Source organism: Girardinichthys multiradiatus, chromosome 3 (assembly GCF_021462225.1).
Source record: "Girardinichthys multiradiatus isolate DD_20200921_A chromosome 3, DD_fGirMul_XY1, whole genome shotgun sequence".
In the NCBI taxonomy this organism is placed as follows: Eukaryota; Metazoa; Chordata; class Actinopteri; order Cyprinodontiformes; family Goodeidae; genus Girardinichthys; species Girardinichthys multiradiatus.
In genome coordinates this window covers 5,249,276-5,267,557 of record NC_061796.1, presented here as the reverse complement: position 1 = coordinate 5,267,557, position 18,282 = coordinate 5,249,276, and the positions used below count along the sequence as shown (strand labels likewise).

General features: G+C 38.7%; 2 protein-coding genes across 7 annotated transcripts in view; one reads left to right on the top strand and one right to left on the bottom strand.

Moving 5' to 3' along the window:
* Positions 1-1,660: 1,660 nt before the first annotated feature.
* fxyd5 (FXYD domain containing ion transport regulator 5) lies at positions 1,661-14,412 on the top strand. The gene is made up of 9 exons (XM_047360638.1): positions 1,661-1,798; positions 3,021-3,066; positions 6,547-6,615; positions 11,119-11,169; positions 11,650-11,706; positions 12,109-12,138; positions 12,231-12,305; positions 12,388-12,433; positions 14,019-14,412. The coding sequence occupies exons 1-9, from the start codon at positions 1,742-1,744 to the stop codon at positions 14,041-14,043; spliced, it is 456 nt and encodes a 151-aa protein (XP_047216594.1). The 5' UTR covers positions 1,661-1,741; the 3' UTR covers positions 14,044-14,412.
* Positions 14,413-14,636: 224 nt separating this feature from the next.
* si:dkey-262k9.2 overlaps positions 14,637-18,282 on the bottom strand; it is a 36,724-nt gene continuing 33,078 nt past the window's right edge. For all 6 annotated transcript variants that reach the window (XM_047360635.1, XM_047360632.1, XM_047360633.1 and 3 more), the window contains one exon: positions 14,637-16,859. In XM_047360635.1, coding sequence (XP_047216591.1) covers positions 16,814-16,859 — 46 coding nt within the window. In that variant the 3' untranslated portion in view covers positions 14,637-16,813. The remainder of the gene's footprint in view (positions 16,860-18,282) is intronic.

Sequence of the window (18,282 nt, the reverse complement as noted above, 5' to 3'; positions counted from 1 at the left end):
TATCATTCAGAACACGAGATCCTAACCAGCGATTCTGATCGCTCGACACCTCTCACCCTGCCCAGGCCTTCTAATAAAGAGTCCAGAAACCTCAGTTATGAATTGTTCGTTGGCCAACGAGTGAGAGAAATAAATGAAGACTCCACGTGGGATCTCTCCTTCTCCAGAGGACGCTCCAGTTGCGTGGTAACCTTGTCAAGATTCCCAGCTGAAAGCGAGTTTTGAAAATGTCCGCCTTCCTATATAGCGTCTTTTGATGTCAGACTTGGGACGCCCCGTCATAACAGTCATGATGCTTGATGGGATATGGAGGAGCGGACTGTCCTGGATACAAAATGGCCGCAAGCATCAGGAGGCCTGGTGTCTGTGCAAGTAGTCCAATATTCAGCAACAAGTGGTCCAACATTGTGATACTGTGGTACACAGGCTTGTGGTACTGTGATGGTGTGAGACTGCTTTAGGTGTTAGATGGAACCAATAATTCTGCTCTCTACAGCCATTAGTTTGCGTGTTTAAGCGCACTTGGGATATAGAACAGGACAATGATCCAAAGCACTCAAGTCCAGTTGTGAATAGGTCAAAAGAAAAATATTTTTGGAGTGGCCTATTCAAAGCCTGTTTTTTTTATTTGGTTGAGATGCTGGGGCATGACTTTAAAAGGCCATTCAGGACCTGAAATTCTGCAAAGACAAGTGGTTAAAAGTTCCTCCACAGCGATGTATGACTCCTTGCCATTTATTGCAAATGATTTCCAAGGGAGACATGTCCATGGCATATTTTGACTTTGATAGCTTATCTCCCCTATTAATTGAAATGTGTAAAAATGTGTTTAATTTGAAACATTTAGACAATATTTAAAAGCAAAAGCAAAGGAAATCTGTAGGGGGGCAAATAATTCTTCACAGCATTGTACACAGCTGGAGAACCTTTTAAATTGGTATTCTTATAAAGATTGGTAGTCTGTAAGCAAGGTACAAATTGCCCCCACACTGTGGACAAAGGCTGTGCTGTCTTCATGTAGATGAGTTGCAGGCTTTGTTTATTGTAACAGTTTAGGTCTGTATGTCCCAGTTGTGTAATGCAGTTGGGTCAGAGTTACTACCTCTTTTCTTGTGATTATATAGCTTTAACCTTCAACAGGAATAAATTATATTTGTAGTATATTACCTTTGATAATTTTTCTTTCTAATAAACTTTGTTGGATGTATCAGAAGTCTATTATTTTAGGCAAGTCAACAAAATTGAAAAATAATAACTTCTGTGAAAGCTTTTAAAAAGGTTTGTGTTTAAAGTGAGTCTTGTCCTGATGCTTTAAGGCCACATATAACACTCTAAACAGCAGTTCAAGGAAGGATATGCATAAATATCTGGATCAATAAGCTGTATAATTATTACCTCTCTTTATCCCCATGTTAGGGCATTTTCTCATTACAAGGTTGTTTATTCCTGTTTGTGTTTATTCCAGTAATATGGACATGGATAGTTCAGTGGAAACGAGTTAATTAGATAAGGTGGGTAGAAAGGAGAAGAGAACCCACAAGGCTGAGAGAAAACACAACTGCATAAAGAGCTGAGAGTAAAAGTGAAAAACTTGTTTCAGAGAGCAGATGGAAGAAGAGTGGGTGAGAGAGACCGAGCCTCTGGATGCGGAAGTGGCTGTGGTGAGCATAATGGGTGTGGCCTTTTTAACCGTTTTTGCATCTGTCTGTCAGAGGTCACTCTAAAGAGGAAAGCACTGTGGATGATCAGGCTTTGGATGCATCCCTGGAAACAACCCCCTTGCAGGATGGATACTAAGGTAAGCATAATAGACTGGATTAAAGAATAAATATCCAAATGCTCAGGGCTGCTTTTGGGTGAAGCTGAGTCGAAGGAGACTGATGGGGGTTGACAGACAAACCAGAGAGTGAGGGATAGTGCTAGATGTGATGAAAAGGCAGGTAAAGGGGGTAAGGCCAGGGGAAGCGAGAGACGCCTGTACACCCAAGGGGATACAGGGCTCATCCTGACATAATGCTCTGGAGTGAAATGAAGATTGGCACAACCTGCTAATCTGAGCTGTCAAAGCTCATGACATCCGAGGATGCTAACCTGCCACACTGACGTCTACCAGGGGGGATGAGATGCCGCAAGAATAGGTCGAAGATTTAAATTTTATTTTCTGCTGGGGGGGGCGGGTTCCAAACATGTTCTCTGGCCTGGACCTCCACCTGTTAACATCACTGTTTCTGTTTTACCTGTTTGACAGAAAGGCTGTTTTTTTTTTTTTTTTCTAACCAAGACCGTATGTTGAGGGGGAGGAAATAGTCAACTCAGGGTCTCCATTATGTTAAAAATATTTTCGACACATCTTCTGATGCCAACTTTTATTTGGTGATAGCTTTGAAACTATGATACAGTAATTTCTATGATGCCACAAAAGTGCAGCACAGATACATGTGGGAGGATAGTGCACACAAAATGTCTCCTCAGTTATTCTTTTTTAACAAAAACATTTTTCTCACAGTTTGACTTTAGAAGTAGGGATCTGTTTTCTGAGGCACTGTGTGACGAGTGTGAGTAATGATGATGTTAAGGGGCTAAAGGAGGAGGAAGAAGAAGAAGGAAGGAGATGTGGCCATGTGGTTCTGAGTTCAATAGCCACTGCTTCCTGTTTGGTGAACATTAACTGCGCATCCTGTTCCAGAGTCAATGCAATCATCATTTAGACAGACCTTTTAATTGTATGCAGGGCATATTTACATTATACACATGCTCTTGCTGTTAACATAACTGAAAGCCTAGCATGGCCAAAAGGTTAATTAAAAGGGGATTTTTTTTCTGTTAACATGGGCAAAACCTTTGTACCTACCACTCTTTTTTTACGCAAGTAAGCTTACCTGTATAAAGTAACCAAGCTGGGCTAACTTATATTTGTTATTTCTTGGAGTATTTCCTCCAACACTCATTTGGGTTTCACCTTCTTAAGCCTTCTTCATAAATAATTTCCTTTCCCCTCTCAGCATGTCTGTTTCTTTCAGATTTACAAAGCCTCCCTGGTATGTCTTCTGTTTTTCATGTTCAAAGGTGAGTACTGGAAATCCCCCTGGTACTTAATCGACTCATGGTAAATTAATATGTTAACTGGGTTTAAAATGAGACGGTCTCACTTGCATGCAGCAAATGAATAGCTCATCTGAGATCAGAATCTAGATTTACATTTTGTTTAACTTTGTGTTATGTTTACAGTTTTGAAAGATCAAAATAGTCTTTTTGATTAAAAATGTGAAAACTGTGAGAATAGTTACGCATTAATCACAAAATATCCAGCTCAGGAGACGAGACATTACATGGTGTTGGGCTCTTGAGAATGAGAAGTGTTTTGGCATAGATCTGCTCATAGATCCAGTGCAAGCTGAAGGAATAATGGAAGGAATTAATAAACTGTTAACGTCTAAAGCTACTCATTGTCTACTATTATTCAGCAGTTGATAGAAAAATTATTTATTGGCTAAAGCCATATTGTTTTGTGAACTAATGACAGGATAGAGGCTTCTCTCAAAGCTTTATCCAAAGTTTCAAACAGAGGAGGATAATACAGAGCTAAATAAATGACAAGAAAGGCTGGATAGGATCTTCAGGAGGAGGGCAAAAGGGACATTTGTGAGGTTTAGACAACAATGGTTAGAGAAAGGAGAGCAGAATTGCTCTTACACTTTTAAGACAGAAAAATATCATGCAAATTTGAATGCAATTACTCATTTAAGAATAGAAAGAGTAGTAAGTGATGACCTAAAAATGCTTCATAGGTTCTATTCAACTAACCACCACCTTCAGAGACTTTATAAATATAAATTGTACTTTCTGTGAAGCCGATAGGTAAACAATAGTGTTTTATTTGTGGTCACGTTTACTCAAATTTTTTCTTAAGGTGCAAGAATATCTTGTTTGGTTACACAGATATTGACAATAAGAAATACGAAGCTCATTTCAGCCGCTTGTATCTGGGATCTTGTTCTTTTGGTCATGACCCAAAGTCCATGGCCATAGGTGAGGGTAGGAACGTAGACCGACAAGTAAATCGAGAGCTTCGCTTTTCGTCTCAGCTCTCTCTTCACCACAATGGACTGGCGCAGCGTCCCCATTACTGCAGCAGCAGCACCGATCCGTCTATTGATCTCCCGCTCCATTCTCCCCTCACTTGTGAACAAAACCCCAAGATACTTGAACTCCTCCACTTGAGGCAGGATCTCCAATCCAACCTGAAGAGGACAAGCCGCCATTTTCCGGGTGAAAAGGAGGAGCTGATTTTCATCCCAGCTGCTTCACACTCTGCTGCGAACCACCCCCGTGCCTGATATAGGTCTTTGCTAGAGGGGGGCAGCAGGATCACGTCATCTACAAAAAGAAGAGACGAAATCCACTGGTCCCCATACTGGACCCCCTCCGGCCCTTGGCTGCACCTAGGCTAACCGGTGACAAAGGGCAGCTCTGCCAGAGTCCAACATGCAACAGGAACAGGTCCGACTCCGTACTCCTGTAGCACCCACCACAGGGCACCACGAGGAACACAGAACAATGCTTTCTCCAGGTCCACAAAACACATGTGGACCGGTTGGGCAAACTCCCATGAACCCTTGAGTACCCTGCAGAGCGTGTAGAGCTGGTCCAGTGTTCCACGGCTAGGACGAAAACCATACTGCTCCCCACCCCCATTGTAAACAGTGTTGGCAAAGCACTCCTTCTCACTCATGAGGCGCCAAATGGGTTGCCAGAATCGCTTTGAGGCCAACCAGCAGTCCTTCTCCATCGCCTCACAGAACTCCTCCCAGGCCCAAGTTTTTGCCTCTGCCACAGCCCAGGCCATGGCACGCTTGGCCTCATGGCCCGTCAGCTGCTTCAGGAGTTCCACAAGCCAACCACAGCCTCTTTCTCCACAGGACTCCTTCTTCAGCTTGAAAGCACCCCTTACTGCCGGTGCCCACCACCGGGTTTGGGGACTGCCGCCACAACAGGCACGACAGACCTTACACCCACCGTTACGAGCAGCAGCATCAACAATAGATGCGGAGAACATGGTCCACTCAGACTATATGTCTCCAACCTCCCTGGACAAAGCTCTCCCGGAGGTGGGAGTTGTATACATCCCTGGCCGAGCGCTCCGCCAGACGTTCCCAGCAGACCCTCACTATACACTTGGGCTTGCCAAGTCTTTCCGGCTTTTTCCTCTTCCAGCGGATCCAACTCACCACCAGGTGGTGATCAGTAGACAACTCAGCCCCTCTCCTCACCCGAGTGTCCAAAACATGCGGCCGAAGGTCTGAAGACACGACAACAAAGTCGTTCATTGACCTACAGCTTAGGGTGTCCTAGTGCCAAGTGCACTGATGAACACCCTTATGCTTGAAAAATGTATTCGGCCAAACAGCCGAACAGCTTTGGCTGTTTGGCCTTTGGTCTCTTCTTAAGAACTACACAAATTCTTCAACTGGTTGTGCTGGCATGGATTGTAATTTGTCAACCTGAGTGGGCCCCATGAGAGAAGCCCATTGTCAAATTATTAGGGCAATAACTATTGCCATATCTTGTTATTTCATTACACCCCAAATTTATAATCATACCGTTAAGCACTTATAACTTTAAAAGCCAAGATACAAGTTTTTGACAAAAGGTGTATGCAGTGAACATTTGATTTTAAATGATGCTGATACCTAAACAATTATTATTATTGAGGCTATGTGTTTAGGGTAATACTAATCCAAGGAACCACGTACATAAAGATGGTGATAGTGGTGGCAACAACCAAAAAAGCAAGGACACATGATTTTTATTTCCTCTTGAGACCAGAATTACAGCCTGCCCAACTTCCCTGAGGCCCAAAGAAAACTGTAATGCTTGTTCCACATTCTGAATGGTAATCCATCGTGTTTTAATACTGATATCTTTATTAGAAATACTTAAACTGTAAATGGGGATTATATTTCAAAACAAGGATTAAATATTATTGAGTAGGACAATGTTATAACTCTGCAATTACATTGTAATAGAACTAAAGCAGCTGCAACTGGAACTAGAAGCTGAATATACAGTAATATTACAGCCTAGTTATTACAGATAGTGCTAATCTAATAATAATTAATACATACAAACAACATTTTGAATACATTTAAATAAAAAAATATTTAACTATACATTTTATCCGGCCTATTTGTATCAGTTCACTGAATTTCTGAAAATTAAAGTATTGATCCCACAAAGCAGAGGTCTTGTGAAACTTCATCACTAATTTGAAGGCGCTGAGGGAGCAGGGCGACAATGGGCAGCTCTGTCCGGTGGTCTCACTAAACAATCTGACTTTGTTGACTGCCACTGTGACACAGTGCATCTGCAGACATCCCTCCACTCCATATTCTGAAGTCTTGCCTCTGCCAAGAAATACGTAACAGCATTGTTAGAGAAACCCATAAACAACACTGTGCTTTGTTCCTCCTGTGAAAGTCAACTGTTTCATCTGTCTCATTTTTTTCTATGTTTGGTGATTTAAAATGCATTTATTTCTCTCCACAGTGTCGTGGGCTGTGAGTCCCACACCCACAGATCAAAAGATGTCTCTCAGTAAAGCTACGACTCCCACTGGTAGGACACTTCTTTTAGGCTGTCTCCATTTACAGTGACCCCCACAATTTTTGGCACCCTTTATGAAGATGTACCAAAAACATTTTCTCTTGTAGATTTGCTGACCCCAAGATGCAACTCTTTGCTGCAGTTCTCCAAGCGAGTTTAGAAATGAGCTACTGGCTTTGTAGCCATTTTTTGATTAATGATTATCAACACATGCATGCCCTTATTTAATGGCATGTACTGATCTTTTTAAAGGCCATTAAAGGATGTGTAATGTGCAAGGATGTGAAGCAACAAAACTGTGACACTATGTGTGACACTATATTAATACCTTAGTAAAACCGGAGGTCATACAATATATTGCCAAAAGTAAATCACAATCCTTGACTCACATATGAACTTGTGACATCCCATTCTTAATCCTTAGGGTTCAATATGATGTTGGTGTATACTTTGCAGCTATAACAACTTCAGCTCCTCTGGGAAGGTTTTCCACAAGGTTTAGGAGTGTGTCCATGGGAATTTTGATCATTCTTCCAGAAGCACATTTGTGAGGTCATAGACTGATGTTGGACAAGAAAGCCTGGCTCTCAGCCTCTGCCCTAATTCATCCTAATTCAAGGTGTTCTGTCGGGTTGAGGTCAGGACTCTGTGCAGGCCAGTCAAACTCATCTACACCAAACTCTCTCCTTCATACCTTTATGGATCTTCTCATATTGGAAGAGGAAGGGGTCATCTCCAAACTGTTCCCACAAAATTGGGAGCACGTGACGGTCTAAAATGTCTTGGCATGCTAAAGCATTGACGACCTCTGCACACTGTGCACTATGCTATCACTTACTTATAATACTACTGACAGTTGACAGTCGAATATTTAAGAGCGAGAAAAACCTGAAACTGGACTTGTTACACAAGTACTACGCTGGAATTCACTAAGCTTATGAGAGCAACCCATTCTTTCACAAATGTTTGTAGAAACAGTCTGGACTGTATCACAGTGTGGTACGGGAACTGCACCCATTAGAGATGAAAAGCACTACAGAGGGTGGTGCGGACAGAAGGGCGTAACTTTGGCTCTAGCATTGGGGGGGTTAAGCTCTCGGCCTAGTTATTTACTTTTGTAAAAGAAGTCAGCCAAAGTTGGCGTTCCTATTTTAGAAATTTATTCAAATGCTTTTACAGTTTTTACTAAACTTTCCTGTTTTCTTTGTATATACTCTGCAGTTTTTCTGTTCCACATCAGTTTAGCAATTATTAAAAGGTTTACTTTTACTTAATCTTTTTTCTAACACAGAACCAAATGTGTTACATCATTTTGTTTCTGGGGGTCTAGAATCAATTGTATTTAAATTCATTTCAATGAGGAAAATGGATTCCACATAAATAATTCCAGTTAAGAGCTCCATCATGAAACAAATTAACTTATAAAGCAGAGGCACCACCAGGGGTGTTTTTAGGGTCTGAACCATTGGGATCTATAGCCCAGGCACTAAATAGTTTAATATTAATCAGAAAGCTGCCCAGTTCATGAGTCACTTAAAGTTAAAGTAACACAGGACATGTTGTACCAGCTCTTAGCCTTGGCTGGGTTTTCACTGAATGTAAATTATTGTGAATCACACAAAAATACTTCACAATAATTTGACTTGGTTTTAATTTTTTGTTTGTAGTTTAAATGAAGGATGAAGATTAACAGTTTACAACTGATGAAAAAAACATTTGGCTGAAGCAGATAATGACACATTTTGTAATATTTAGAAAAAAACTTTCAGCTCAGTCCTTCAAACTAAAGTTGTTCTTAAGCTCAAAGAAACTATGTTTACTGTGGCTCAAAAAATGTAGTTCTTTTCTCATCTATAAAAATGAATTTTTAAAATTTTACTCTCACTCTCTTTTCCTTTCTCTCTTTCTCACATTTCTAAAAAGAAAACTAGTATGAAATTTATTTTCTTAGATTTTGATGGAGTGGAAAGACCCTAAAAACACATTTATTTATTTTAATTATGCTGTGAGCTATCACAACATTTCATTAAACTATGTGCCTTCTCCGTGAACCTGTTGTTTTACTGCTATCTTTCCAGCCCATTTTCCACTTAGTCTGTTGTTTTCCTCTGAGCCATTAGTTCAGTCTTTACTATTAAACACTTTCTGTAGAGAAAAGGTGTTCAAAATAGAACATGGAGCCTCATCCTGGACCTTTCTTGGACTCTCACCTATTGTCCTGTTATCAATACTAATATTACAGTTATTAATAAATTTATACATAAAGTGGTATGTATGTATTACATTGAGTAAAACTGTATCCTCGTTTAATGAGTTTAGTTATATTACATATTACATGTATTATTCAGAAAAATAAAGCACTTAACTAATTAATGATCCACCTGTGATTAACTATGATTTATTTCTTATTTATTCTGCACCTTTAAGCAACCCAGAGCTGTATGTTTAGGATCAGAATATATAGAAGAGAAGAGGGAGGCTTACTTTTGCTCTTTCTACTGTGTCTTACTAGCACCAGGAGATATTGTACTGGTTTATTGTGCAACACCTGTTTCTGTCTACATGTAGAACTGGACTGTAGGACCGGCTGCAGCAGTGAGATGCAATGTGTTGATCTGAAGGACCTTTTAATGTGTTTAGTAACTTTAGGATTAAATGCTTTGATTTTGACTAGGTAAAGAATCAGATATTTTTCACCTCATGATGCAGATCCAGCTAGACGTTTACAGCGATGGTTCCTACTGATACCTATAATGGCCAGGCCATTTAGCTCTACCTGTAGCATAGATCAAAGTCCCTCATCGTGAACCTGATAATGCTCATGTCTTGCTGGGTGAATCAGCGATTAGCGTTAACTTACAATTAGCCCATTCTGAGCCTGCTCTCATGTTTTACTACTAACTTCAGTCGGGATTGAGCCACTCTGCTTCCACCTGTTCCTGGGCGCACACACCCACCATGCTCCCACTCTCTGGTTGGCTCCGCAGCTGCTCTGAAATGAGCCATCTCCCCTATTGTAGCCCTGTTTCATGCACTCAGTGTAACTTTTGTGGTAATTAATGAGGCAGGCCAACCCTCCTGGACTGAACAGTCGTTCTGGATTTCTCCAGAACGGACAAATTGCCAGTCTGCCTGAGCCTCTGTGCGTAGTTACGCAGTCATGGTACAGCATGTGCGCAAACAATAATTTTTTGTCTTCTTTTCGTTTAGACTCATTGTCAGGTTCGGTGGAGCGGGCCGTGATTATATGAAGCACAATAGAAACAAATCTCATTGTTTTTAAATAAAAATGTGAAGTCATTTTGGGGCTTAATGCATCTTTTGAACAGACATGAACTCCGAAATGTCTTCTTTCTTGAGATTCAAGGCTGTTCTGAAAACATCTGGAGCTTCAACCCCAGAGGTCCAGTTGACAAGTCTAACAAAGCACCTGGGTACCACTGTATTTAGGAGCTAGTCTACATGCACCGCCATTCAGTCTCTGCATGTACAGGCGCCTGCGAGTGGCACAGAAAACAAATTATCAGCTAACTTAACAATACATATATATTTACCTCATTTAGATTTTTGCTCTTTTTACAAGGTGTTGTTATCGACCAACAGTGAAAAATTGTTGTCTGTCTGCTTTTTTGAGAGTACAACCACTCTCACCGGCAACTGAATCAAAAGTACAGCAAACAGTGAATGTTTGGTGGAGAAAGCGAGAAAGCGGGTTGGGTGATAGCAATTTTTGGGAGGAGGAGGGGGGTTACATTAACAGGTGATGATGCTATTTTGCTGGCAAATGAAAATAAAAGAAAATTAACAAGTTATGTAAATGTAATTATGTTATTTTATTGGGGGGGGGGTATATTGACTGGATCAGATTTTTGGGGGGGTCAAAACCCCCATAACCCCCCCGCAAATTACGCCCTTGTGCGGACGACAGAGGTCATCACTGGCAGCAGTCCCCCCCATCGAGGACATTTACCGCAGCCGGAGTCTACATAAAGTATGCAGCATCATCAAGGATCACACTCATCCCGCAAAAGGATTTTTCTGTCTGCACACAAAGACCTATGGACAATTATTATCCACAAGCTGTCAGACTCCTGAACTCTGGACAAAAATACTGCACCAAACCACATTTGTGACAGTTTATTAACTTATTGCTGCTGCACGATGTGTACTTTTTTGTTGCACACCATTAATACTTTTGTTTTTATAGTGAGTTGAACGGTTCTTCTTGTCCCAAGCATTTCATTGGATTGTGTGTTAACCTGCATATGACAAATAAACCAGTACAATCCAATACAATACAATGCCTAGGTGCTTGATTTTATACACCTGTGTCCATGGAAGTGATTAGAACACATGATTTCAAATATTTGGATGGGTGAGCGAATACTTTTGGCAATATATGTAGATTACTATGTGAATGCTCCTAGACAGTCGGATCAACATAAAAAGTTAATAGACATTTAAAACGTCTGCTTAACCTGATGTTTTTGTTCTTTTTTTTATATTCCTTTTCAGGTCTCACTGAGAATGTGACAAAGTTTCAAACAAAATGCACATCTACTCCAGGTGACAAACGTCTTCAGCATTTATAGATTGAACAGTTGGTGGAGCTTTTGAGTTTGGCCGCAAACAGAAAACGCTTTTCACAATTGTGCCAACAACAAATGAAGGATATCATTTTTATGAGTAAATCCAATTTATTTTTTAAAGGCCCTGTATCCGCAGTAATAACAAAGGGTGCAGTAAAAACCTTCTGTATGTTTCCTGTGAAACTCATTTCAGTAAAATATTCAAAAACTCAATTAAAAATAAAGTTAGACTTGGAAAACAATCTGAAGTAATTGATGTTGCAAGCAAGAAGAATCAATACATCTTGGGGGGAGAAAAATATGCTTTAATGTATGACATTAAGCCTTTACATTATAAAAAGTAAATTTTAAATATTAGAATCTATGAATATTAAAAAGAAATGAGAGCTGATATAAATAAAAGTTTCAAAAAGTCAAATCATTTAATGCTTTCTCCATTTTGTCTCATCTTCAACAGTGTCGTCGATAATGGAGACAACACCCAAAAGCAAAACCCACCAAGCTGTTGTCTGGGGTACCTAGAATTCCTTCCTATATCATAGCTACCATTAAATGTCACGGGTGTTGTATTTGTCTTATTATCTCTTGGCATACTGAGACTGTCACAATTCCCTGCCTTCCAAACAAAACCCATGGAGGGCACGGCGGAACGAAGCACCTCACTTCCTCTCTTGCCTAAAGATTAATGCTTTATTGCACGTAATGCAACAGGAGATAAGATATTTATGCCCTCACACCACGCCAGCTTACCCGAGATAAGATTTTGATACGGCAGATCTGTAGATCTGGCATGAAATTGCTGACAGTTGGTCCCTGTTGATGCTCTGCTTTTTTTGTTCCTGTTGATGCGTACTCTGTTTAGCAGTACAGCTGAATTCACATCAATGCTTTTTTTTATTCCTGTTGTGTCATATAGATCCACAGTGGAACAAACCTTTCACCTATGGTAAGGAACCTCTTTTCAGTGTTTTTCTTTTTTTCTCCTGAAAGTAGTTGGAGCTTCTATAAATGGGACAGTAACATATATTTCATATTTAGATTACGAATCTCTGCGATATGCTGGCCTGATCATTGCCGGCGTGCTCTTTGTTATGGGGATTATGATCATTGGCTGTAAGTTGGATTTTTTTCTGTTTAATAATCTCTATTTACAATCAAGAAGCTTTCTAACTGTTTTGCTTATCTCTAACTACAGGTGGCAAGGTCTGCCGGCTGCCCAAGTGTCACAAGAGGTCATCGAAGTCAGTATTTACACCCGCAACCTTTACTTAGAGCTAGTTAAAACTCATTTGCATCTGATAAAGTCCTTTCCAAGTGTTATAGTCAAAAAAGAACAGCCACACATTACTTTAAGCATGGGCCAGGCTGGGACTGTTAAGTAAAAACACAGATTTACAGTATTTACTCTAAAATGTAAAACAAAAAATGTAGAACATGATCTAACTCTTAATCAAATCAGGAATCCAACAACTGTTCAAACAGCAGCTAAAATACCAGACTTTTACAGGTACAGTTATGTAACATTTGTCATTGTTTTGGTTTTGATTCACAGACTCCAACAAAAATATAAAATAAATGGTTCTCAGTAGAGAACCAATCTGCATTTTTATGTAAACATTTTCTGTTGATAATGTTTACACTTGAAGCTTTTTGCTTCAGTGCTAGGTTCACCCTTGCATATGTATTCACTATTATCAGTCCAGTTCTAACTGATCATGTTCAGACAGAATCTACAGAAAAGCTTCTGAAAATTTGCACCTGGTTTTTAAAGCAGTGAAATGTAATGAATAAGTGTTTAAAATGTGCTAAGTGCTACTCTCTCTGCAGCATGATCTGTGTTTGTCTGTTTTGTGGTTTCAGTAAAAGTTATTGTGATGTTAGTGAAACCTACAGTCCATCTACCAGGAGCAACGAGGAAAACAATGGCAACACACACAGAAATATGACAGCATTAATCTAAGTGTTTTGTAATGAAGATAGTGTGGTTTGAAAAGAAAAATTGAAATGCATCAATGGACTACACCCATAACAGATGCAAAAGAACAAATGTAGTGTTTGGTCTATGGTTACCTATTTATTGTTTTTCGTAAAGCACACAGTCAGTTTACATCTAGTTAGGTAAGAAATAAAGTGGTTTTATTTAACTGTTGGTAAGCTGCACGTGCCATCAGGTTTTTGTGAATTTAAAAATCACATCTACATCTACATCTACATTGCAATAAGCCTCAATTCAAAATATACCGAGCAGAGAGTATCTATAATTTTTTTGGGAAATTTATGTGCAATTATGTAGATGCATAAAAAGATGTCTGCTTCACGTTCAGAAAAACATTATCAGTAGGCTTAGATAGATGTAGTCCAAGCACTGGGCTAGTCATACCAAAAGCAAAAAACATTGAACCAGGGTTCCTACGGAAAAGAATATCAGTAAGAGAGACAAAACTGATATAAAGGTTATTTATATTCCCATTGTGGGAATGGCATGATAGAAAACTTCAGCAGTTTTAAAACATTAATTTACCAAGTTATTGTTTTAAAATTGCTGACGTTTTCCATAAAACCAGATTTTCATGAACCAAAACCCACCTCATGGCTACTTCTCACATATGATTGAGGGATTCATTGTAATTCATTATAACAAACCTATGGTCATTTTTTAACATATTTATCCCTCAAAAGGGTTCTAATTAAAATGTTTAAAGGCCAAAACACAATAACTCACCCAATGCAAATCACAGTATTTACTTTTTAATTAATGTCAATGGTTGCTGTAGAGACTGCTCCAATTGTATTGTTTTTAGCAAGTATTTGTATTTATTTTTGTAGGTCATATCATGTGGCCCAAGGATGAGCAGATATGCAAATAATGGCAGCCATGGAAAGTTTCAAGACATCATGCAGCACTCGTCTTCATCGGAAAAACACTTGACTAATGCCTGGCAACGTGTTTGTGTGCGGACTGGCAGACTTAACGTGTTGCTTCTTAACTGTCCTAGAAGTTTGAGTAAGCACAAATATTGATGCATGCTGATAAGTAAAAACAAAAATGGAGCCTGTCTGTAAAATTAACTGCACTGGAAAATTATTTATATTAAAATAAAAGACAAGGTCACTTATTTGAATTATGTCAACTGATATAAAACAAGGCTCATAATGGTATGTTGGTGATTTATTTTTTTTGTATCACTATAGTTATAAGGAATAAACACATTTACACACATGAGAATCTCCACTAATTATTTTCAATTCTGATAATTAAAAGAGAAGTTGGGTCACTTCCTGAAAACTTCAAAAACAAACTGATGTTTCGTAAGTATCTAAGCCTCTTAGAAGCTTTATGCTATGTGAGCAAAGCCCTAGAATAAACAGCATCCACTGGCATAATTTCATCACATCCATAAGGTATGTAAATTATTCCAAAAAAAAACAACAAATCGACAGACACCAAGTACGTATATTTTAATGTCAAAAAAGGCAAAAACAGTTTAGCATAGTTTTGAATATATATACACAGTAGTTTCCCCATTCCAGTTACTAGAAGAACAAATAAAAAGGTGTCTGTAGCTGTGCAAATTGATGATGGCATTCTTGGCAGTTATTAATCCATCAGTTAGAAGCTCTGGAAATTGAACATGAATACCCCAGTAAATGTCATTGGCATAGAAATACATATAAAAAGTGCATATATATAAGAATTTAACATTAAGATTTAATCATTGCTGCAATATAACACTAATACATATTTTACACAGGACATTCTATAATCATTGGAATTTCTCACAAACAACAACCCTTAAGTGTTCTTTGTTACATTTTTCATTTCTTTGAAAAAAAAAAACATTGCTCAGTAAATATATACAATTTAAATTTAACTCATTATGTCCCACATGCTTTTATCATTGAATACTTGAGCATGTCTCAACATTTGCATTGACCAATGTTTCAAAACATAATTGTTAAATCAGTTACTAATAATAAAGCCATTCAGCACTTAAAACTGCCATAACTTTTCTAGATAGTCATAATCCTTTGGTTTCTTTTTCCAAAGATGCATGAGGCATTTTTAAAAGGACTGAGATTTCCACTTGTATAATCATAGCCATAAAAAGCTTAAATGCTACATGTGTTGTATTACGTTACATGAGTAGTGTCACAACGGGGAGGCTCTCCGAAGAGGGAATATCAGAGAGGCATGTTATTGCAAGCTTACAGAAACATTTTTCTACGTTTTAGGGGAAAAGAATGTAAAAAGGAATACACTTGCATCATACAATAAAACAGAATCAGAAAATCAAACCATTTAAGCCAGGAAAAACAATGAAATGTTTTGTCTTCCACATTACGTTATGTATCAATGAAATGCTGACACAAAGGCTACAATCAGAAATCAACAGCATTGATGCTTTAGATATAAGCTATCAGATAATTTGTCTTGTACCAATGTATGATCATTTTTTTAAGCTGATGTCCGACACCTGATACATAGACAGCTGCACTCTTCAAGCCAAGCAGTGTTCCTTGTCAAGATTTAGTGGAAATAAGATTTTGCTTTAACATGTCATGTGTTTTAAAAGCTGGGTGGTTATGCCACTTTGCGTGAAACACTGACAGCGACCTTCACTTTTGTTTCTTGGATAGAAGCTTTCCTGCACATCGTGTGACCGATGTCACGTGAGTGAAACCAGCACCCCTCCATTTAAAAAAAAAAAAGAAAAACATTGTTTGCAGTTGCCCAATCATCTCGCCTTAATCAGTTTATTCCCTCCCTCTTCCTGAGCTTCCTTCAGAGCAATGCTTCCCGCACTGCTCTAACACTGCATGTTTCTGAGCTATTTACAATCCCCAAGACTAAACTGAAGCTTTGCAAAAAAGACAAAAAAAAAAAAGGGGGAGGAAACAAAAACATCATTCATAGTGGTTGACTATTTTGCAGTGTAGCTGAAAAGGTATGCTCAGTTGGTGTATCTACTTGTTTTATTTTGCACTGTTGAAAAAAACGCTAAAGAGTGGGTTTTGTCTCTCCACTGCCTGCCTTGCTCCCATAGGGCCAGGAACAGAAGTTGTCAAATGAATGAATGGGAAAAGCACTCTGGTGTCTTAGTGCGATTAATATGGTTTGTCAACAACCATTTCAGAGACAGGCTTGTTGCGCGCACGCACACACACACACGCGCGCGCACACACACACACACACACACCATATCAAAACTATTTGTTTTTCTGCTTAAATGGTCAATCATTTTATGCTTTCAAAAAAAAATTTATAGATTTGCTCATGTTAAATTATTCATTTTTACAAAAAGAAACTGCAAGCACATGCTCCACTTTAAATTTAGATTTTTCAAACAGAATCCAATTAAAAGGTTTGAATGTGTTCCAAAATCCATGGCTAAATGGAGAACAAACAGCTGGGATACAGAGGGAAAAAAAAAAAAAAAGTGCACAACAGCGGAAAGAGAAATCATACTGCATAGGTTAGATATGTTTATGGGGATGTGAGAGCGGCCGTGAGAAGCAGGCTGATGTGCAAATGAATCCAAATGTCCTGAGTCAGAGAGTAGGAAATAACACGGCCTGTTCACGCTTGGTCTTATGGTGCAGAGCTGCTGCTCTGCCGGGAACTAGATGGCTTCTTTCTGGTTCTGCTCAGTAGGTATAGAGTAAATCCTGAAAGAGGATGCACACATACAGCAAGAAGAATAAGGTGAGACAGGGCAAAAACAGACTACTAATGCATCTGAATATATTTGAATGTCATTTTAAAGTTAATTTGACTTTTTAAATTGAATGGCTAAGCTAAACTTTTATAGATTTGTCATATAGAGCTTTTTCAAGTGTTTATTTCTGTTAATCTAAATGATTGTGGCTTACAGCTAGTAAAAACCTAAAATTACATTTCTAAACAAATTTGAATAATGCAAACAAAAGATTTTAAATGCAAAAATTAAATCATGAGAAAGACAGCTGACTTGATATTCGTCCAGTAGACTCATTTCTAAAAAAAAAGCAGGCTGTTCAATGCACTTTATCCAAGCATATGAACGGAAAGTTAAGTGGAGAGAAAAAATGTGATAAAAGATGCATAGGGAACAGGGATAACCAAAGTTGAGAAACAACACATTCAAGAGTTTGGGAAATATGCACAAAACGAGGCTGATTTTAGCACTTCCAAAAGTGACCACACATGTATCCATAATATGGGCTACAAAAAGCATTCCATGAGTGAAGCCATTTTTAAACCAGAGGCAATGTTGGAGGGTAAAAGAAAAAAAAAAAGAAAAAAGGACTGAACTGTTCTTTGGTCTAAAATAATAAAATTGCATTTCATTTCAGTATCAACTTCCTAGACTCTGGAGAAAGTGTGATGAGGCACATAATCCAAAATGTCCAATGCAAAGTAACAACAGTCAGTAATGATTTGGTCCACCATGTTTTATCAAGTCACGAGTCAGAACAGCCATCTATCACATCTACCAGGAAGTTTAATAGCACTTCATCCTTCCCTCTGCTGACGAGCTGTTTAGGAAAGGCGCATTAAAAAGTTTCCAGCAGGGTTTGGCACCTGCCTACACTGCCACAAGTACCAAAACCTGCCTTAATGACCATGTTATCACTGTGACTGACTAAAGGTGGAGAGACAGCACACAACTTTCCCAGTCTTGACTAATTTTGAAAAGACTAGTTGTTCATACTAACAGACTGTTTTTGGTTAAACAACTCAAAGACTGGGGATCACACATTTAACACCTGGATTACAGACTACAGGATCTTTTAGACCAACTAAAGCAAACCGAGGGCATCAAAGTCATGGAAATTTTTACGAGGCAACAGTTTGACATTTGGAACAGACAATAGTTGGCGGTTGTAATAGAAGATATTGTCAGAATTTGGACAGGCTACATTTATTTGCCATTCCCCCATAAAATGAAAGATTTTGAATATCTTAAGTTTACCCCACAAGTGAATATTATTTGGATGTTGTGGACCAGAGTCTTTGTTATACTTCCATCTATCTGAGGTAATTTATGGGTTTCAGAATGACTTTCAATGTTGGCTTTATTCTAAAAATGTTTTTTCTAAATGTAAATAG